At 38.4% G+C, this 21997-nt stretch overlaps 1 protein-coding gene across 4 annotated transcripts in view; it reads left to right on the top strand.

Moving 5' to 3' along the window:
* Positions 1–21997, top strand: part of SMG1 (SMG1 nonsense mediated mRNA decay associated PI3K related kinase) — a 97604-nt gene that overhangs the window by 68949 nt on the left and 6658 nt on the right. For 3 of the 4 annotated variants that reach the window (XM_027098126.1, XM_027098124.1, XM_027098123.1), the window contains 23 exons: positions 1070–1316; positions 1749–1978; positions 2881–3129; positions 3618–3756; positions 3836–3945; positions 4074–4292; positions 5556–5746; positions 6477–6649; positions 6799–7078; positions 7531–7803; positions 8031–8265; positions 8427–8653; positions 10953–11103; positions 11206–11395; positions 11591–12060; positions 14389–14526; positions 15886–16038; positions 17483–17662; positions 18609–18836; positions 19776–19987; positions 20149–20255; positions 21345–21524; positions 21603–21709. In XM_027098126.1, the coding sequence (XP_026953927.1) occupies positions 1070–1316; positions 1749–1978; positions 2881–3129; positions 3618–3756; positions 3836–3945; positions 4074–4292; positions 5556–5746; positions 6477–6649; positions 6799–7078; positions 7531–7803; positions 8031–8265; positions 8427–8653; positions 10953–11103; positions 11206–11395; positions 11591–12060; positions 14389–14526; positions 15886–16038; positions 17483–17662; positions 18609–18836; positions 19776–19987; positions 20149–20255; positions 21345–21524; positions 21603–21709 (4689 nt within the window). The remainder of the gene's footprint in view (positions 1–1069; positions 1317–1748; positions 1979–2880; positions 3130–3617; positions 3757–3835; positions 3946–4073; positions 4293–5555; positions 5747–6476; positions 6650–6798; positions 7079–7530; positions 7804–8030; positions 8266–8426; positions 8654–10952; positions 11104–11205; positions 11396–11590; positions 12061–14388; positions 14527–15885; positions 16039–17482; positions 17663–18608; positions 18837–19775; positions 19988–20148; positions 20256–21344; positions 21525–21602; positions 21710–21997) is intronic. The other variant, XM_027098125.1, reaches the window with a different exon arrangement.

Below are 21997 nucleotides of genomic sequence, written 5' to 3'. Positions count from 1 at the left end.
CTGCTGATCCCAGTCCTTCCCCCACCCCCACCCCCTTCCCAGGGGGAGTACTTTTAAAAAACCCCGTGTGTGTGTGTGTGAAATAAGTCATAGAGAAAACTTTTAGAAGTCCTATGTCCCTCCATAATTATATCTCCCTTTCCACAACCACTGCTCTGAATTAATCATTACTTACTTAAACAGTTTTTATTGATACATTTCTAAATGGTATATTGTTTAGCTTCTCCTGTTTTTGAATTTCATATAAATGAGATTATATTGTATGTACATGCATGTGTTTACCACTTCCATAATTGATGGATTAGCATTAGGTTTTTGTTTTTGTTTTTGTTTTAATGTCATCCATATTTTGTATACAGCTGAACATTGATAGATTATGGGACAATACCACAGTTTATCCTTTGTCCTGTCAGTGGATACTTGAGGTGTTTCCAGTTGTCTTTTTCCTTTTATGAACAAATGTTGCAAAAGATTGATTTAAAAATTTTCACATGAAAGCAGAGCCCAGAGTTCATTAAATCAGGTGTAGATTATTGAGTTAGCTACAAGTAGAGATACAGCTATACATGATCCACTCCTGTGAGTTATAAGAGATTGTGTGTTTTTCTGCATACTTAAAGTAGTCAGAGCTCTAAATTGTTACCACATTTTCAGATGGCTTCCTTAAGTGTGTGTCTACCTGACAGCCAATAGCTGGCTATATCTTTTGCTCTACTGCAAGGACTGAAGTGACTTGTTTGGGCATTGATTGGACATAGCTTAACAGTGGGGAATTTGCTACAAGCCTTGAATTTTGTGATCACAGTAGTGATTTCTTTCCATCTGCTATGATTTCATTGCATATTTGTACAGAGGAGGTGGGAGAGGTCTGAACAAAGTAGAAATCACCTAGAGCATATCAGCACACCAGTGTTTCCCCTCCCAGGATGGCCTGAATATGTAACATCAAATTAAATGTAAGAACTAGACAGGAGGTGTTTGTATTTTAAATTTATCTTTAAGGCAGATAGAATGGAGAAGAAAATAAGTGTTGTAATGGTATTGTAAACTTTTCCTATCTTAAATATAGATAATGCTGAGTTTGCAACAGAGAGCACAGAAACGTGCAAGTTACATCTTGCGTCTTGAAGAAATCAGCCCGTGGCTGGCTGCCATGACTAACACTGAAATTGCTCTTCCTGGAGAAGTCTCAGCCAGAGACACTGTCACAATCCACAGTGTGGGTGGAACCATCACAATCTTACCTACCAAAACCAAGCCAAAGAAACTTCTCTTTCTCGGATCAGATGGGAAGAGCTATCCTTATCTTTTTAAAGGTGAGATTTAAAAGAAGAACATTAGTCTGATTATTAACACTGTGTGTGTGAGTGTGTGTGTGTGTGTGTGTGTGAGTGTGTGTTAGGATTGTTTTAGGTGAATATCTATATGTTGTGAATAGCCTGGAGTATCCTGTATTTTGATAGAAGTAGTTGGAGGCTGTGTAGTATGATTTTCCATTGCTTCCTCTCTTCTTGCTTATGAACTTACAGAAGCAGGGCAACTGAGGTACAGCTAATAATGCTAGTATCTAATACCTTGTGACAATAGAATGTTGTCTAATGCTCTCATTGTGCTTCTTTGGCTGTCACTTCTTGACTGCTGTTGCTAATTGAGAGGAGCACAAAAGAGTGGTATGTTTCCAGTCCCATCCCATTGCACTTCACCCCATCTGGTCACCTACTCTAGCTACTTTAATTTTGTTTCCATAGGATTGGAGGATTTACATCTGGATGAGAGAATAATGCAATTTCTGTCTATTGTAAATACTATGTTTGCTACAATCAATCGCCAGGAAACACCCCGTTTCCATGCTCGACACTATTCTGTAACACCACTAGGAACTCGATCAGGCCTAATCCAGTGGGTGGATGGAGCCACACCCTTATTTGGTCTTTACAAACGATGGCAACAACGGGAAGCTGCCTTACAAGCACAAAAGGTTGATTAAAATTAAAATATGTGCTTTTATTTGAATGTTAATAAACAAGTATATATATTAGTCTGTTCTCTGTTACATGTGACATATTTCTAGTCTTACTGCCCTTGAGGTTTTTTCCAAGTTTATAAGAGTTAAAGAAGGAATAGACACAACTTTAAATTTGGAGTTAATCACTGTGGCATCCTATTTTGTACCCGTGAAATTTATTACGATTTAGAACAGTTTTTTAGAATTCATTTAGCTAAGTAGCTGAGTGCTTAGTGTATATTACAGGAGTAGTACTAAGTACTACAGATAAGAAGATAAATTTTTAAAGTCACAACTTCAGGTTCCAACATCTAGACAAATAAAATGAATCTAAGTAGGGCAGGTATGGGAAGGAGCAAGAGTTTGAAAGGCTTCAGATTTTTTTAGGTAGGCCTAGGAGACTACAGAACAGGTACTGAGGGGGTGAATTGGAGGTGGAATTAGAGAAGGGCTATTTAAATTTTTGTCTAAGGTGTTTCTGAATATCTGTTGTTAATTTTACATTGATTAAGTCATATTGGTGAAGAATGAAATATGTGCAATAAATGAGTGATAAATTTTAAACAGAATTATATGTTACAAAGAAGAATGTAACTTGGATGTTGAGCTTGAATTGAACCTCAAGAAAATATAACAGTAGACAGAGTTTTCAATAAAGTAGTAATACCAAATTAAGAAAATGATATGTAGATTGTAAGAAAGATGCATAGTCCAGACGACTTGGCTATTTGATGGATGAGATTTAGCTAGCTAAGTAGATTTAACTAGCTAACCGCTGAAAAACCAGTTTTTAAAATACTGCTTTATATTCAAGGTAATCTTTATCCTTATTTAAAGAAAGTTGATCTTTCCTTAAAAAAAATTTTTTTTTAAAGGCCCAAGATTCCTACCAAACTCCTCAGAATCCTGGAATTGTACCCCGTCCTAGTGAACTTTATTATAGTAAAATTAGTCCTGCTTTGAAAGCAGTTGGACTTAGTCTGGATGTGTCCCGACGGGATTGGCCTCTTCATGTGATGAAGGCGGTATTAGAAGAGTTAATGGAGGCCACGCCCCCAAATCTCCTCGCTAAAGAGCTTTGGTCATCTTGCACCACCCCTGATGAATGGTGGAGAGTCACACAGGTATGTGTTTTGTTTTAGACTATCATTAGTATTATTGTTTCTTTGCCTGCTTCCTGTCTTGTCTTGTTCACCTTCCTCCTGCCTCCCTCCAGACTTGGTAGTTTGAGACCTGCATTTGAATCTTATATTACATTTATTTTTATGAGGCATAGCCATGACTGGATGAAGGCAGAATGGAGGGGATTATGGATTAAATGAAAAGGAGAATAAAAACTTTAGAAAGGGAAAAACTAGAGAGGCTGAAGAATAGTTCTGTTTTTTTAAACCTGCATTCTGATACTGATTAAGTTGGACCAACCTGTGTCGTATGCTGTTGCTCAGTGCAGAGTTTCTGTGACTACGTGCAGCGTCCCTGCAGAGCGCTAGCTGTTTATTTAGAAATAAGGGAGTAGGATTATGGAGGTTTGTAAATTTTAGAGAAGCAAGTCCATGTTGGAAGGAAATTTGCTAATGATGCTTAACTTGCTCCCCCATCCCCTCTTCTTTAGTCTTATGCCAGATCTACTGCAGTCATGTCTATGGTCGGATACATAATTGGCCTTGGAGATAGACATCTGGATAATGTTCTCATTGATATGACGACTGGAGAGGTTGTTCACATAGATTACAATGTTTGCTTTGAAAAAGGTAAAATTAAAGACTTTTTATATGAGGGTCGAATTTATTTTGGTGAAAGGACAAAAATATAATGATTTATCTTTTCAAGGTAAAAGCCTTAGAGTTCCTGAGAAAGTACCTTTTCGAATGACACAGAACATTGAAACAGCACTGGGTGTAACTGGAGTAGAAGGTGTTTTTAGGCTTTCATGTGAGCAGGTATGTGGTTTTTTTTCTCTTACACCTCTTAGTGTACCTGTTTAAATCAACAAATCCTTTGGAATGAAAAACTACATTTTAATGAGGAAACTTGTGGCAAAACTTAATTAAAAGTCTTCTGAAAACAGGTTCTACACATTATGCGGCGTGGCAGAGAGACTCTGCTGACACTGCTAGAGGCCTTTGTGTATGACCCCCTGGTGGACTGGACAGCTGGGGGTGAGGCCGGGTTTGCTGGTGCTGTCTATGGTGGAGGGGGCCAGCAGGCCGAGAGCAAGCAGAGCAAGAGAGAGATGGAACGAGAGATCACTCGCAGCCTTTTTTCTTCAAGAGTAGCTGAAATTAAGGTGAGGCCAATGATAATAAGTCATCGTCATCTTTTGGTTAATAGTTAACGTGTCCAGGACTTCCCTGGTGGCACAGTGGTTAAGGCTCCGCCCTCCCAATGCAGGGGGCCCAGGTTTGACCCCTGGTCCGGGAACTAGATCCCACATGCATGCCACAACTAAGGAGCCTGCCTGCCACAACTAAGACTTGATGGAACCAAAAAAAAAAAAAAAAAAAAAAATAGTTAACGTGTCCAGGGAATTCCGTGGCAGTGCAGTGGTTAGGACTCGGCGCTTTCACTGCTGGGGCCTAGGTTCCAGCCCTGGTCGGGGAACTAAGATCCCACAAGTTGTGTGGCATGGCCAAAAAAAAAAAAAGTTAACATGTCCATAAAAAAGTTGAGTGAAACTTTTTCTTTTTTTTAAAAAATTAATTAATTTATTTTTGGCTGCATTGGGTCTTTGTTGCTGTGCACGGGCTTTCTCTAGTTGCGGCGAGCAGGGCTACTCTTCGCTGCGGTGCGCGGGCTTCTCATTGCGGTGGCTTCTCTTGTTGCAGAGCATGGGCTCTAGGCACATGGGCTCAGTAGTTGTGGCTCGCGGGCTCTAGAGCGCAGGCTCAGTAGTTGTGGCAGACGGGCTTAGTTGCTCCGTGGCATGTGGGGTCTTCCTGGACCAGGGCTCAAACCCGTGTCCCCTGCATTGGCAGGTGGATTCTTAACCACTGCATCCCCAGGGAAGTCCAAGAGTGAAACTTTTTCTAAAAATTGGTTTTGTACGACTGTAGTGTATAATACTGAAATAGCAGCGAAGTAAGACACAGTTTGCTGTGATCTTTCACTAAGAAATGCTCCCATGCAAAGACACACAGTCACCCTCACACATGGGAGGTGGGTTAATGATTTGAAAAAATTATACCTTTCTTAATAGACTGAAAAGTGTTTACCAATGACGGTTTTAAGTGTTCTTTACTTGGATAGCCTCCCTCCTTCTTGATTTTAATATCGTGGTAGCCAGTGATGCTAATCTTGTTTTGTGTGGCATGGTGGTAACTGCGTGTTATTGTGGAATTGAATCTTCATTTTATGGCTGTTTGAATTGACCACATTAGTTATCTTTGTAAAAATATGGGTGATGCCATCACACACACACACCCCGGCTTTGTTGAGATTTAAGTAGAGTAACATGTGCAGAATGTCCTTCTAACATGATCCTTCTGACAGACATCATCATATCTCATAGTCAGCCCTATATAAGAATCTTCCTAATAATGTCTTTTTACAGGTGAACTGGTTTAAGAATAGGGACGAGATGCTGGTTGTACTTCCCAAGCTGGACAGCAGTTTAGATGAATACCTGAGCTTGCAAGAGCAACTAACAGATGTGGAAAAACTGCAGGGCAAACTGTTGGAAGAAATAGAATTTCTAGAAGGAGCTGAAGGAGTGGATCATCCTTCTCATACTCTGCAACACAGGTTTAAAACAAGTGTTGAACTCTTATTTCTAAAGATATGCCATTAAGGATAATTTTCATATTTTTGTGTAAACATTGTCAACTTGAATTAGAATTATTGCAGCAACTCAGATAAATAAAGCTCTCCCAAGGACTGCATTTTCAAAGTGTTAATAAAGCAGAATTCACTTAAATTTTCTGCTTTATTATATTTAATTTACATGTTTGAGTAACTATGGGAGATGGTGGACATGGTGGTTAGAACACTGAACTTGGATTCAGAAAACCTGGGGTTTGGTTTTCTCTCTGCGGTTTGTATCTGAATCCTTATTCATTTGTGCAGTGGATCTTGTCTGCTTGGCTGAGTTTTTTTGAGCATTAAACTAAAAGTGATCTAAGTGAATGAACCTTGCACAGAGCTGCTGCCCAGCTCAGTGAAGGGTGGTTAAATGTATAAGTGCCAAACACTGCCGGAGACGCTGAGATTACGGAGACCTATTAAGTCTCAGTCTTCCATACTTCAAATAACTCGTAACCCTGGCAAATGTGGTAGAATTTTATTTAAAATGTTGAGTGTAGTTAGGGAACTCTGTAGGGTCAGGAAAAAACAGAGAAGGAAAGGACATTTGAGCAGTGCCCTCAAGATTGAAAAGGAGCTTACCAGGCAGTCCAAGTATAAGCAAAATGTACTTTCAGGGTGATGAAAGTACACAGAAGAAAGAAGAGCAATCAAAAATTTTTCCTTCCATTAGGTATTCTGAACACACTCAACTACAGACTCAGCAAAGAGCTGTTCAGGAAGCAATCCAGGTGAAGCTGAATGAATTTGAACAGTGGATAACACATTATCAGGCTGCATTCAATAATTTAGAAGCAACACAGCTGGCAAGTTTGCTTCAGGAGATAAGCACACAAATGGACCTTGGTATGGGCTGACTTATTTTAGATATACATGTGAGCATGTGGGTTTTGTTGTTGTTGTGTTCGTGTGTGGAGTTCTGGTTTGTACTCCCTTTCAGTAACTGCTGATTTGAAATGGTTTCATTGTAATCAATGATTATCTTTTACCCAAAGGTCCTCCAAGCTATGTGCCAGCAACAGCCTTTCTGCAGAATGCTGGCCAGGCCCACTTGATCAGCCAGTGTGAGCAGCTGGAGGGGGAAGTCGGTACCCTCCTGCAGCAGAGGCGCTCGGTGCTGCGAGGCTGTCTGGAGCAGCTGCACCACTATGCAACCGTAGCTCTGCAGTATCCGAAGGCTATATTTCAGAAACATCGAATTGAGCAATGGAAAACCTGGATGGAAGAGCTCATCTGTAACACCACAGTAGAGCGCTGTCAGGATCTCTACAGGAAGTAAGTTTGATCACTTTCCATTTTCTTTACTTCTCATTGGGACTGGAAGCAAAGTTGTGTTCATGTTTTTAATTGCATAGTATTCTATTTTTCTGAAAGAAATGGTTGATAGATGGAATTTAAATGGAGTCACTTTTCTCTTGGTTTTAAGAGGGTTTGAGCTCATGTTTTCCTTTAAAAGACAGTGTGTTTTTCCTAATTGATTAAAATGTATCCCAGTGTAAGCATGGTTGGATCAGGGTAAAGAGAGCTGAATTCAAATATTGATTCTATCGCTCACTAACAAGTTATCTTAGGAAGCTACTTTCGCTTTCGAGACCTTTTCTGTAAAATGGAAATAATGATTTCTACTCTTCAAGGTTTGAAGATCAAATGCAGTATTCCACATTGTCTTTTTTCGTATTTTGTAAGGCGTGAACTTTTTTTACAAGCACCTCTTTCTCTGTTTACAGATATGAAGTGCAGTATGCGCCCCAGCCACCCCCAACCGTGTGTCAGTTCATCACTGCCACTGAGATGACCCTGCAGCGGTACGCAACAGACATAAACAGCCGTCTTATTAGACAGGTGGAACGCTTGAAACAGGAAGCTGTCACTGTACCTGTTTGTGAAGATCAGTTGAAAGAAATTGAACGTTGTATCAAAGTTTTCCTTCACGAGAACGGAGAGGAAGGATCTTTGAGTCTAGCAAGTGTTATTATTTCTGCCCTTTGTACCCTCACAAGGTGAGTTAGCTGACCACATAGTGAGACCATTTCATTGTCTTGTGAACATTGATGCTTATGGAGAGTTCATGTGTCTTTTGTTTGATCCCAAACTTAAGATATCCTTTTTCTTTCATTAGTCTTGCTCGGTGTAAGACTGCTTTATTTCCTTTCAGATTTTGAATATCCCATTTATGTGTGTTTAGCTAAGTCAGTTTCACTGTACAAATATTTATCTCATTTTTTAGACGTAACCTAATGATGGAAGGTGCAGCTTCGAGTGCTGGAGAGCAGCTGGTTGATCTGACTTCTCGGGATGGAGCCTGGTTCTTGGAGGAGCTCTGCAGTATGAGTGGAAATGTCACATGCCTTGTTCAGTTACTGAAGCAGTGTCACCTAGTGCCACAAGACTTAGACATTCCTAACCCCATGGAAGCATCTGAGGCAGTTCACTTAGCTAATGGTGTATACACCTCACTTCAGGTGAGTACTTCTAAATTAGCTTAAATTTTAGAAGTTTGTTTTCGGTATTGAACGTTGTGTTTCTCATCTCTGGGTCCGAAAAGTGATTTGACTTCCTCCCTTTTAATGCTGCTTTCTCTAAACTCAGAAAGCATTAAAATATGTTTCTCACATATTTATAGGAATTAAATTCAAATTTCCGGCAAATCATATTTCCAGAAGCACTGAGATGTTTAATGAAAGGAGAATACACATTAGAAAGTATGCTTCATGAACTGGACAGTCTTATTGAGCAGACAACTGATGGTGTTCCTCTGCAGACTCTAGTTGAATCTCTTCAAGCCTATTTAAGAAATGCAGCTATGGGACTTGAGGAAGAAACACATGCTCATTACATCGATGTCGCCAGGCAAGTGAATGCTAAGCTGTGTTCTCTTTTCTTGTGAAAGAGATGGGTAGCCAGATAAAAGTTTTGAGTTCTTATTTTACTGTAAGCTTACTTTTAATTTTCAGAGCAGATATATATAAGCATTTATAAGTAATGTCTTTAAAAAAAAAACCTTTTATTTGGGGGAATTCCCTGGTGATCCAGTGGTTAGTACTGTGCACTGAGGGCACGGGTTCAATCCCTGGTTGGGAGCTAAGACCCTGTGAGCCTTGAGGCAGGGCCAAAACAAACAAACAAAAAACAAAAAACCCTTTTATTTGGAAATAATTACAGACTCATAGGCAGTTGTGTTTAAAAAAAAAAGTGTGCAGGGAGGTCTTGTGTACCCCTCATTCCTCCTTCAGTGTAACGTCTTGCATACCTATGGTACAGTAGCAACACCGTGAAATTGACATCGGTACAGTCCACAGAGCTTACTCAGATTTCACCAGTTACACATGCACTCGTGTGTGTGTGTGTGTGTGTGTGTGTGTGTGTGTGTGTGTGGTTTTATCACGTACATATATGTATTCTTTTAGGGCTGTAGTTTCACCATACATGTGCACACACACAAAGTAGAGTGTGGTACTTTTTAAGCCAGCCCTTGGAACTCCATGGAAGCATCTGAGCCAGTTTAGTTAGCTAGTGGAGTATACACCTCATTTCAGATGAACACTTTTAAGTTAGCTTAAGTTTTATAAGTTTGTTTTAGGTATTGAACATTGTATTTCTTGACTCTTAAATCTAGGGTAACAATTTGACTTTGGAACCTGTAGAGGTTGGGCAGTTTCTCCAGCCATGCACTGTACCCAAAGCTAAGCCCTACCCTTTGTGCTTCGTGACTCAAGGCCTCTTTCTTTGGCATTCTGATGTCCAGTTCCCTTCAGAAGGTATAATTGAGAGAGTAGAAATGAATTGACCCACCATACTTCCTCCCATGGGAAAATTTCCAAGATACAAGAAAGTAGAATAGTAATGAACCTCCATTTTACCAACTTCAGTAATTATCTGTACCTGGTTAATCTCTCTCTCTCTTTCTTGCACCTGTTTAATCTTATTTAAATTGTACTGCTCCAGTTATTTTGAAGCAAATACCTTTTCATTCTTAAACTGCAGGAAGTATATATCTAAAATGTAAACTTATTTTTCTTAATTTATGGAGTCTTATTTCACCAAAAAAGGTAACAGCTCCTTAATGTTTTCTTTTATGTTGCATTAAAAATTTTCCTATTTTCTTGTTTCTTTGTAGTTGTTTTACCATAAAATTTAAAAAGTAACTGTAATCAGTATAGCATAAACATAAATGCCAGCCAAATAGTGATTTAGATTATTTGCACAAGAGCTTTATCATAAAATTTCTAACATTATTTTAAAACTTAGATGCTAAATCTATACACTTTTCTTCCTCACAAAATTTCAGCCCTTATTTTCCCTTAATATCTAATCTAGATTCCCTTTACTGTCAAATGGAGGAATGTTTCCTTCCATGTATGCATTGGGTTACAGACTTCGTGTTTGATTCTGTTACAGCCTGTGTGTATCTTGTATTAGAGAAACTTTTTGGTAATCTCAAGTAAAACTTTATACCATCATGCAGCTCTTTTTCCATTAGAAATTTCTCGGGTAGCCTAAATTTTAAATTCTCTTAATAATTCCTGATAGTTTTATAGCTATTTATGTGTGTGTGATAAAGTTGAAAATCTAGTTAACATTAGTTTTACTGATAGTAGTCATAGGTACTGGGAATTGTATTTTTGCTTTTTTATATAAAATGTTTAGAATAGTGCTTGGATAACATAAACACTATGTAAGTTCTTAATTTAATGATAATGTGAAAGGCAAATTTCAGAAGACCTACCTTCAAGCTATGCATTATTCGAAACTCAGCATGCCAAAAATGATAGGTATTTCCATTTACTGTCTGTAGCTGGCTCTGCCATGTGACAGTAGTGTGAACATACTTGACAACTTTTGCTAGGTCCACCGGCTTTAGAACTGTGTGATTCTCGACATTTAAAAAAAAATATTGTCATTTTATATTATTTTACATTCTGTGTATAAAGTGAGACTGTAATACTTTATATAGTTCTTTTTAAAATGTCATAGTTCAAATTTGCATAAAATTTACTCACATTAATGATGGCTAATAACACTCCTTCCTTCATACAGAGACTTTTCCCCTAGACTCCATACACTAGCTGTAAGACTTGTTGATCTTACATTTTCCCCCAAATTTAATACTCTTCAGCGAGGGTTTTAACTCCCCTTTCTTTTCCTCTAGAATACTTCATGCTCAATATGGTGAATTAATCCAACCAAGAAATGGTTCAGTTGATGAAACACCAAAAATGTCAGCTGGCCAGATGCTTTTGGTAGCATTTGATGGCATGTTTGCCCAAGTTGAGACTGCTTTTGGCTTATTAGTTGAAAAGGTAAATATTGACGTGGTTTTATGAATAATGCAAATGTAGGAAAGTAGTTGTTCAGTGTGTGAAGAGTGGAGAAGTGAACTTGCTTTTCTTTCATTTACATAGCTAAATAAGATGGAAATTCCTATAGCTTGGCGAAAGATTGACATTATAAGGGAAGCCAGGAGCACCCAAGTCAATTTTTTTGATGATGATAATCACCGACAGGTGCTTGAAGAGATTTTCTTTCTAAAACGACTACAGACAATTAAGGAGTTCTTCAGGCTCTGTGGTACCTTTTCTAAAACTTTGTCAGGTAATATTTCACTCTTAAACAAGCTGGGTTTAGTTGTGTAGTACTTTGGAGGGGGACAGGATAGAGTAGGCTTAATTTAATTGTAAATTAAATTAAAATACTAAGTTAATGCAATCTTCAAGTTTTTAAATAAGCAGCATTATTACCTTATTTTAGTGTTGCATGAAATACTGAAAGAAAAATTTCCTTTTTTAGGATCAAGTTCACTTGAAGATCAGAATACTGTAAATGGGCCTGTACAGATTGTCAATGTGAAAACCCTTTTTAGAAACTCTTGTTTCAGTGAAGACCAGATGGCTAAACCGATAAAAGCATTCACAGCTGACTTTGTGCGGCAGCTCCTGATTGGACTCCCGAACCAAGCCTTGGGCCTCACGCTGTGCAGCTTCATCAGTGCTCTAGGGGTAGACATTATTGCTCAAGTGGAGGCAAAGGATTTTGGTGCTGAAAGCAAAGTTTCAGTTGATGATCTGTGTAAAAAAGCAGTGGAGCACAACATCCAGATCGGGAAGTTCTCTCAGCTGGTCATGAACAGGGCGACTGTGCTGGCGAGCTCCTACGACACTGCCTGGAAGAAGCACGACTTGGTGCGCAGGCTGGAGACGAGTATCTCCTCCTGTAAGACAAGCCTACAGCGCGTTCAGTTGCATATCGCCATGTTTCAAGTTAGTATTTCTCTTTATAAAGGGGTTTTTCCTCAATGTAGGAATTTGAAAAACTGTGGGAATTAATACAGAACAGTATAAAGAAGAGAAAATTTTAAACTTCCTGAATTGTGCCAGCCCAGAGCAAACACCGAAATACATTAGCATTCCAGTGCTGTCTTTCCAATTATTCCTTGTTTCTCTTTTACGTAGTTGAGATCATTTTGTGTTCATGCTTTGTGTCCTTTGAATTAGTTTCCATCAGAGTTGTATGGTTCGTGTTTTCATTAAGTATTACTTGTAAATGTAATTTCTAACAGTTGAATGTGTTCGTTAGGTGGATATGCCTTCTGTACTGTCTAACATAATTATTTCTAAAGTGACTTCTGTTTCCCTGATTCTCTAAGCTCTGTGCATACATTGGTCATCACTTGGGAACTGTTTTTTAGAAGCCTGTTTTTGTCCTTGTTTGTTTAGAGGCAGTATGACAGGCTTTCGGGGAGTGAGATGGATTTGGATTCAGGTATATGAACTTAAGTTTAACTTCCCTTAAGGTCTGATTTCCTTACTTGTAGAATGGGGACAGTATCTCGCTAAAATGTTGATGACTGTGCAGGTTAAAAATGATGATTTGTGGGGCTTCCCTGGTGGCGCAGTGGTTGCGAATCCGCCTGCCGATGCAGGGGACACGGGTTCGTGCCCCGGTCCGGGAGGATCCCACATGCCGCGGAGTGGCTGGGCCCGTGAGCCATGGCCGCTGAGCCTGCGCGTCCGGAGCCTGTGCTCCGCAACCGGAGAGGCTGCAGCGGTGAGAGGCCCGCATATCGCAAAAAAAAAAAAAAAAAAAATGATTTGTGTAAGACACTAAGCACAGTATAAATTATAGCTATTTTTCTTCTTTCTTTATTTCAAATATAGGCTTCAATATTGTCAGTAGGTTCAGACAAGTTGTAACTCATGGAGTAATATTGGGGGACTACATTATCCTGGGATCTGTTTTGGCACAAACACTGGTTACTTTGTGTAACCAAATTTGTTTTCTGAAATGTATATAAAGCAGTTATATTTGGCAGTGTTACAAACCAGTTAGTAACTTCATTTATATTGAAGCTACTTCCCAAGAGTGGAATTGGTGGGGCATGGAACCAGTGTATTTCCTTCTGTTTGCAGTTTTATCATTAGCTGTGTTCTTACCTCATAAGAAAAGTAATTTATTCAAATTCTGAAGTTGCATTTATTATATATTAACAGTTCTTCTAGCACATTGGGATTTTTTGGTATTTATTTTACTTCTAAAAAATATAATGTTGAGGGGCTTCCCTGGTGGTGCAGTAGTTAAGAATCCGCCTGCCAATGCAGGGGACACGGATTCGAGCCCTGGTCCGGGCAGATCCCACATGCCGCGGAGCAGCTAAGCCCGTGCGCCACAACTACTGAGCCTGTGCTCGAGAGCCCGCGAGCCACAACTACTGAAGCCTGTGTGCCACAACTACTGAAGCCCGCGTGCCTAGAGTCTGTGCTCCGCAACAAGAGAAGCCACGACAATGAGAAGCCTGCGCCCCGCGACAAAGAGTAGCCCTCACTCACTGCAACTAGAGAAAGTCCGCGTGCAGCAGCGAAGACCCAATGCAGCCAAAAATTAAATAAATGAATAAATTTATTAAAAAATACATATATATATATATAAAATGTTGAAAAGTTTTATTGTTTAATACATTTTAGAGTTTATTCCCTTAAAAAATTGACAACTATATGGAAAACATTATCAAAATCCTTCCAGTTTTGTTCATCTGAACACATTTTAAGCTGTAAGCACAATGTAACTTTTAAATTTTAACCCAAATGCCCCTTGGGCCTTCTGGGGCCACCTTACAGCATACAGGATGGCTTGATCCTCTGTCAGTAGTTACCTATGCCTTTCTGTCGCTTGTAGGTTCTCTGGAGAATTCTTTCTTCTGTGACTGCTGCCATTGCTTCTTTCAGTTACTTGTAAACTCCGTGCTGGGGAACTCTTCCCCTACCTTGCCTATTCCAACTTCTTAACTGGAGATTATATTTTAGGGGGATTGTGCAGCAGATTTTTACTTAGACTAGGAAACATCTTCAGAATTACTATTTAAATGTTGCATATCAGTGATCCCAGAAATTTATCAGCCATTCTCTACCTCAGGAAATTTTCCACCTGGTTGATTCTTTTATTGTGTTTCTGTTATTCTTCCCTGCTCACCTCACCTTGCTGCAGCTGGGTTTTTTCCCTCTTCCCCCAGTCCTAAATCACACCTCCCCTCCCTTGTTTATCTAAAGGCCTTTTTCCTGCTTATTTTATTACATTTCTTTTTCTTTGAACAGTGGCAGCATGAAGATCTCCTTATCAACAGACCACAAGCCATGTCGGTCACTCCTCCCCCTCGTTCTGCCATCTTAACCAGCATGAAAAAGAAACTCCATACTCTCAGCCAGATTGAAACTTCAATTGCAACAGTTCAGGTGTGTTTTGTCAGATCCTCCTTCTGGTACATCTTACTTTTAGAAATGACCTCCACTGTGGTGAAGTGTTAGTGCTCTGTTGTTCAGTCTGTCCTTGGCTTCTAAGCCATAGGAACATAATACCTTTTCACTTTTATTTTTAATTTATATCTTTTTTTCTTACCCTCCGAAGTAACTGAATCTTAGCAGTATATTTTGAACCAAGAATAGAGATATACTAAATATTTCAAGTTTTTAATGAATTTGATATTACCATGCTTTTATACATTAAGGGGACCTTGGTAATGGGAAAAACTCGAATACCAAATTTATTTTCTGAAATGTATACAAAGCAGTTATATTTGGCTTATTATTAATATCCAAGAAGCTTAGGCATTTCTTTACTTCTATTGTGCAGTTACTTAATGGAATTTTGTGATGTCAAAGGCAGCAGAACATTTTTCCAAACCATTTTTATTGACTATTTTTTGGTCATTTCAGCAAAATATTTAATCTCACTTTCCTTTTTTAAATAAGAAAAACTGGTTTGATGATGGCTTTATATATCTCTCTATAGTGAATATTCCTATATCTCGTACACTCAGTAGTAACTGACATGTTTCTGTTCTTTTTATAGATTAATACTAGTATAAAATCAAGTATAATCACTTTTATAATAATTAAAATTTTTTTAATAAAATTTTTCTGGAGCTCACTTCTTTGAAGATTGAAATACCTTTTCTCTACAGCATGTTAGTCCTAGCTTTCAATTTAGGAGAATGAACTCACGCCCTTTCTGATTTTAGAGGTGTATATGTGTGAGAGAAAGAAATAGGGGAGGGAGGGGAGAGCGAGAGCGAGAGCAAGAGAGAGACTATGAATGTGAATTCCTCCGCTCAAAACGTTGAATAAATAATGAAGCAACTTCATTATATAAAATCTTCCTCGTCATGATAACCTGGCTGTATTTTTACCATTATTCATAAATTTTTGCATTTGTGGGAATCTGATTTTCATCTTTCACAATCAAAAGTATAAATGGATTTTCTTGTAGATAGCACATATAGTGCAGTGGGAATTTGGTGTAGCAGGTGTTTTGTTTTAAGGCCTATTTTATTTAAAAATGAAAATGAAACTTCTTTCTGCAAATTTTAAGACAATAAACTGAAAGCCAATCCTTACCTATCCAAAACGTGTTTAGCCTTAAATATTCAACGTGAAATCAAGATTAATTCCAAAAGGTGACAGTTTGTTAAAGATGTTTTCTAATTTACTTATGCCCCATCCTACTTCTTTTGAATCTCTTGTATTTATATAAAATGCTCAACAGACAGGAAGTGAAGAGTGTCGTTTTCACTGAGATTCTGCTGGCTTTTATAGGAGAAACTGGCAGCACTTGAAGCAAGTATTGAACAGCGACTCAAGTGGGCAGGTGGTGCCAACCCTGCACTGACACCTGTACTACAAGATTTTGAAGCAACAATAGCTGAAAGAAGAAATCTTGTCCTTAAAGAGAGCCAAAGAGCAAGTCAGGTATAGGCACTCATGTGCGCCATTTTGTTTTCTGTTACAGGATTATATAATTGATTGGAAGTTACATGTGGGATAATTAGGAGTAGCTTGAGAGCCACTCTCTAGTTTACAGCACTGGGAAGAAGGACTGATAGGCCTTGGGGGAGAAAGATGGGGCATCCTTAGGCTGAGCTCACAGCCAGTTATTTCCCTAGACTCTTATTACCTCGCAGTTAAATATAAGGTGGATCCAGCCTCTTGGAAAATAAAGAGTTTAATTCCATATTTATCTAAGATTTTCCTTATATGCAACTATAAAGATTTGAATGTTATTTTTTCCACATGGCAATAAAATGTCTTAGGACCTTGTGTACTGCCAGAGGTTGTGGATTAACTTTGTTGTGATTGGGAGCAAAAAACAAACAAACAAAAACTACTATGTACTTTTTAATCAGGTGCAAAATTGGACTAATATGATTCCCATATCCCATATACCCATTACCAAAATTTAATAATTATCAACTTAAGCCCTACTTTATTTCCTCTATACTTCCTACTCCTCCTTCACATCCCATATTTAAGGAAATCCCAAATATTATATCATTTTATCTGTAAGTATTTCAATAAGTATAAAAATGAGAACTATTGGGACTTCCCTGGTGGTGCAGTGGTTAAGAATCTGCCTGCCAGTGCGGGGGACACGGGTTTGAGCCCTGCTCCGGGAAGATCCCACATGCTGCGGAGCAACTAAGTCCATGTGCCATAACTGCTGAGCCTGTGCTCTAGAGCCTGTGAGCCACAACTACTGAGCCTGCACACGTAGAACCAGCCCATGCTCCACAACAAGAGAAGCCACTGCAATGAGAAGCCTGCACACCACAACGAAGAGTAGCCCCCACTCACCGCAGCTAGAGAAAGGCCATACTCAGCAACGAAGACCCAACGCAGCCAAAAATAAATAAATTTATTTTTTTAAAAAAAGAGAGAACTATTTAGGAACACAGTCACAATACTATTGTTGTACCTTAAAAGATGTGCTTAATATTGTCAAATGTCCAGTTAGTGTTTTCTGATCTTTATGGTAAAGTTAGGCAGGAGTAGAAGCAGAAGGGGAACATTTCAGTTTGGAATTCAGACACAGCACGAACAAATTGCAGCTGAATATCATAACAGTTTTAGTATGGAGTAAAATTTCAGTTAAGAAACAATCGTGCAGAAGATAATATTTACCTGATTCTCCTTAGGTGCTTTTGGCCATCTCAGTCTTAACAGCATCAACCAAAAAATGTTCATTTATTTAGCTTTTATAAGGAGTAGGTCTGTTTCCCACAAGAGTCATACATTCATACATTTTCAGGACCTGGTCCTGAATTCTGGAAATCAATAGGTAGTATTTTTTTGTTTTCATTAATTGCAAATTTTTTCTTCATTGTGGTGGTTCCACTCTTCTTTTTCGTCTTCACAGGTCACTTTCCTCTGCAGCAATATCATTCATTTTGAAAGTTTACGTACTAGAACTGCAGAAGCCTTAAACCTGGATGCCTCATTATTTGAACTAATCAAACGGTGTCAGCAAATGTGTTCATTTGCATCACAGTTTAACAGTTCGGTCTCTGAGTTAGAGCTTCGTTTATTACAGAGAGTGGTAAGTCTTGAATCTTGGTGGGAGTGAAGAGATTGGGTGATTAAAATAAGACCAACTATATGCCCTCAAAATCAATTTAATACATTCACTCACTACTTTACATTTATTGAGCATGTACTGTATATGAGATGTTATGAGGGGGTACCGTGATGATTAAATCTTGCTTTTAGCCCCCAAGGAACTTATTTACACAAATAATACAGTGAATGAAAAAGTGAAAAGAACTCTCAGAGTTACAACTGGAAGTACTGTGGAGGTTCGGAGGGGAGGAGAAAGACAGTGTGTAGCAAATGACTCAGATGCTCTGAAAGTAGGGTAGCAGACAGAGGGCTAGTGGAAGATGAATGCTGGATTATCAGGTTGATAAATTCGGCATTTCTACTTTGTGGGAAGGCTTTAGACTATGTATTACGAGACTCTGGTTTCATTTTAAAGAGTGATTTAGGGCTTCCCTGGTGGCGCAGTGGTTGAGAGTCCGCCTGCCGATGCAGGGGACACGGGTTCTTGCCCTGGTCTGGAAAGATCCCACATGCTGCGGAGTGGCTGGGCCCGTGAGCCATGGCCACTGAGCCTGCGCGTCCGGAGCCTGTGCTCCGCAACGGGAGAGGCCACAACAGTGAGAAAGAGTGATTTACAGTGGGTTTAGTTTCCCGGATATGGATCATCTTTGTTATTCCTTAGGTTTCTTAGGTTTTCTTAGGTTTTAAACTTTAAACATTTATGCCCTGTATGATTATGCAGAAAAGGTAAAAATCTTAGTCTGTATTTTATAGATTGTTTATTATTGTCAAGTAGTGTTTTGTAGGTAATTAATTCATGACTCAGCAACTGAGGTTCTTTGTGTTGCGGCTTGAGTTATGAATGTCTTTTGAGATGATGATGAAGAAAAGAACCTTATATTATTCTGGCTGATACTTAAAATCAAACAAATGCTTATTCTATTTAGGACACGAGTCTTGAACATCCTATTGGCAGCTCTGAATGGCTTTTGTCAGCACACAAACAACTGACCCAGGATATGTCTACTCAGAGAGCAATTCAGACAGAGAAAGAGCAACAGATAGAAACGGTCTGTGAAACAATTCAGAATTTGGTTGATAATATAAAGACTGTGCTCACTGGTCATAACCGGCAGCTTGGAGATGTCAAACATCTCCTGAAAGCAATGGCCAAGGTAAGACTAATACCATTGACACATAATTACTCCCCCCTTTTATAAAATTACAAACAGTTTTATTTATGAGAAAAAACCCTAATTTCTCTCAGGTCATATTTCCAGTTTGTTTGTCACTGAGTTAATTTGTGTTTTCATCAACTATTTTTTTTTAAGCAGGTAGTAAGTATAAGTAGTATTCTGATTTTGTTCACAGAGAAACCGGGGCTTAGAGAAATTGATTTATCCAAAGTCATATAATTTATAGTAGAGCTGAAACTTGAACCTAGTCTCACAGAGTATTTAGATCTCTAACCTCTCTTGCACCTCCCTACCCAAACTTGTATAGCTTGCTTCCAAAATAAATGAAATATCTTCCCTCTAGTACAGAATCTAGATAGTAAGGAAACTGAATCCCCAGAAAAGGCTGCGTTACTTCATCATCACAAAACAGTAAATCATTTCCTTTTTGGATTTTTTTTTTTTTTCCCCCCACATCACGTGGCTTGCAGGATCTCCACTAGGGATCGAACCCATGCCCCCTGCAGTGGAAGTGTGTAGTCCTAACCACTGGACTGCCAAGGCATTCCCTGGATTTGTTTTTTTTTGTTTGTTTTTTTGTTTGTTTTTTAACATCTTTATTGGGGTATAATTGCTTGACAATGGTGTGTTAGTTTCTGCTTTATAACAAAGTGAATCGGTTATACATATACATATGTTCCCATATCTCTTCCCTCTTGCGTCTCCCTCCCTCCCACCCCTGGATTTGTTTTTCATTGGAGTTTTTATTTGTGCTGGAAACAAGATTCCTGTGGAAAAGGAGTTAAATTGTAATAAGCATATTATAAACACATTGGTATTTGAAAAACACGTATTACCTGTTATCCAAAAGGTGATGGTTTTAAGAGTAATTACTGAAGCAAATACCATTTTTCTTGATCATTAACATACTGATTCTAGGATGAAGAAGCTGCTCTGGCAGATGGTGAAGATGTTCCCTATGAGAACAGTGTTAGGCAGTTCTTGGGTGAATATAAATCATGGCAAGACAACATTCAGACAGTGCTGTTTACATTAGTCCAAGCTATGGGTCAGGTTCGAAGTCAAGAACATGTTGAAATGCTCCAGGAAATAACTCCCACCTTGAAAGAACTGAAAACACAAAGTCAGAGGTAAGAATGCCTTCTGGCCTGAATTTAAAATATAAGCAAAACATCTGGTAGAGTAAGTTTGTTTATTTAATTCATTTAATTTTTTTTCAGTTTTGTTCATATTTATAAGTAGCTATTTGCTAAAGCATATCATAAATGAGCCATTTTATTTTATATTTCAGTGTCTATAATAATTTAGTGAGTTTTGCATCACCCTTAGTCACCGATGCAACAAATGAATGTTCGAGTCCAACGTCATCTGCTACTTACCAGCCATCCTTTGCTGCAGGTAAGACTCCCCTACTTCAGAAGAACCTGAATCTTGACCTGTTAATAATCTACACATAGATGCTAAGATGTTTAATGAGTGTCTAATATGTTTCTAGTCATCACCTTTTTAAAGGGTTTCCTTAATGAACCTATTTACAAAGCAAATTGAGTCACAAATGTAGAAAGGGGGAGAGCGGGAGGAGGGATAAATTGGGAGATTGGGACTGACATATACATAATGCTATATACAAAATAGATAACTAATGGGGACCTACTGTATAGCACAGGGAACTCTACTCAGTACTCCGTAATGACCTATATGGGAATAGAATCTAAAAAAGAGTGGATATATGTATATGTATAACTGATTCACTTTGCTGTACAACAGAAACTAACACAACATTATAAATAACTATACTGCAATTTTAAAAAATTAATTATTTAAAATAAAGGGTTTCCATAAACTCTTGTCATATCTCAAACTGAACAAATTCTGGCTTAATTTTAAAAGTACTTATTGTTAGAGAGTAAAAATACCGTGTGTTCAGATACTCTCTAAATAATTTATTTTATGATTATAAAATATATTCTGTTAGGAAAATACAGAAAAATAATTATAGGAAAATCTATAGTTCCATTCCAATTAGAGGTAAAACCACTATGTATTTGTTGAATTCCCTATATGCATGCACACACATATACAAGTTGGATCATTCTGTGAATGCAACTTTTGTTGCCTTTTCCCACTTACTATTAAATAGATAATTTCCCTATCATTAAGTAATCAAAAAAATGACTTAATGGCAAGATTTAATGTGCCATTCTATGACTTTACCGTATTAATTGTTGGACAGTTAAGATATTTGTAGTTTTTTAATGCCACAACAAACTCGTGAGCATCATTGTACAAATTTATATCTGAATATCTAGCTGTTTAGGCTGTATTTTTAGGAGGAGAGTTTTTATTTTAAGGGATAAGGACTTTAAGGTTGTAAAATCATATCTAGTATCAGGGCTGTCCATTTGTAGTTGATGACTGAGAGAGCACTGCCCTGCTCCTTCATTTTCTGTGTACATGTAAATTGAGCTACCAACTCTTTCTCTATAGCAGTCCGGAGCAACACTGGCCAGAAGACTCAGCCTGATGTCATGTCACAGAATGCTAGAAAGCTGGTTCAGAAAAATCTAGCTACATCAGCAGACACTCCACCAAGCACTGTTCCAGGAACTGGCAAGAGTGTTGCCTGTAGTCCTAAAAAGGCTGTCAGAGACCCTAAAACTGGAAAAGGTAATTAGTCAGAATAAGGATACCTTAAATATTAATACTAAGTGGTGGTTTGACTTACACGTTTCCATTGCTTCACAGCTGTGCAGGAGAGAAACTCATATGCAGTGAGCGTGTGGAAGAGAGTGAAAGCCAAGTTAGAGGGCCGAGATGTTGATCCGAATAGGAGGATGTCAGTTGCTGAACAGGTGACCATTTTTTAAACTTGAGCTACACATTTTAATGCTGCTGAAACAGTATAGGTTTAAAGATCCCCTCACCCCTATCCTTTGGTGATATATCAAGAAATAAGGAACTTAAATTGATTTTATTGGCTTCAGAAGATTTTGAGGGACACAGTTCTAGGATTATCAAATATTCAGCATTTGACTCTGACTCTACCCTATTAGCACTTTTCCTTTCTTCCCAGTTCTCTTTTAACAAAAATTTGGGGTGTGGCTTGACCCCCTGTCCTCCAACAGAAGACCGTTAATTTG

This window comes from Aethalodelphis obliquidens, unplaced genomic scaffold (assembly GCF_003676395.1).
Source record: "Aethalodelphis obliquidens isolate GAN/ISIS:26980383/991018 unplaced genomic scaffold, ASM367639v1 scaffold120, whole genome shotgun sequence".
NCBI classification, from domain to species: Eukaryota; Metazoa; Chordata; class Mammalia; order Artiodactyla; family Delphinidae; genus Aethalodelphis; species Aethalodelphis obliquidens.
Note: the sequence above shows the minus strand (reverse complement) of the source record. Positions and strands in the feature narration are given on the sequence as shown.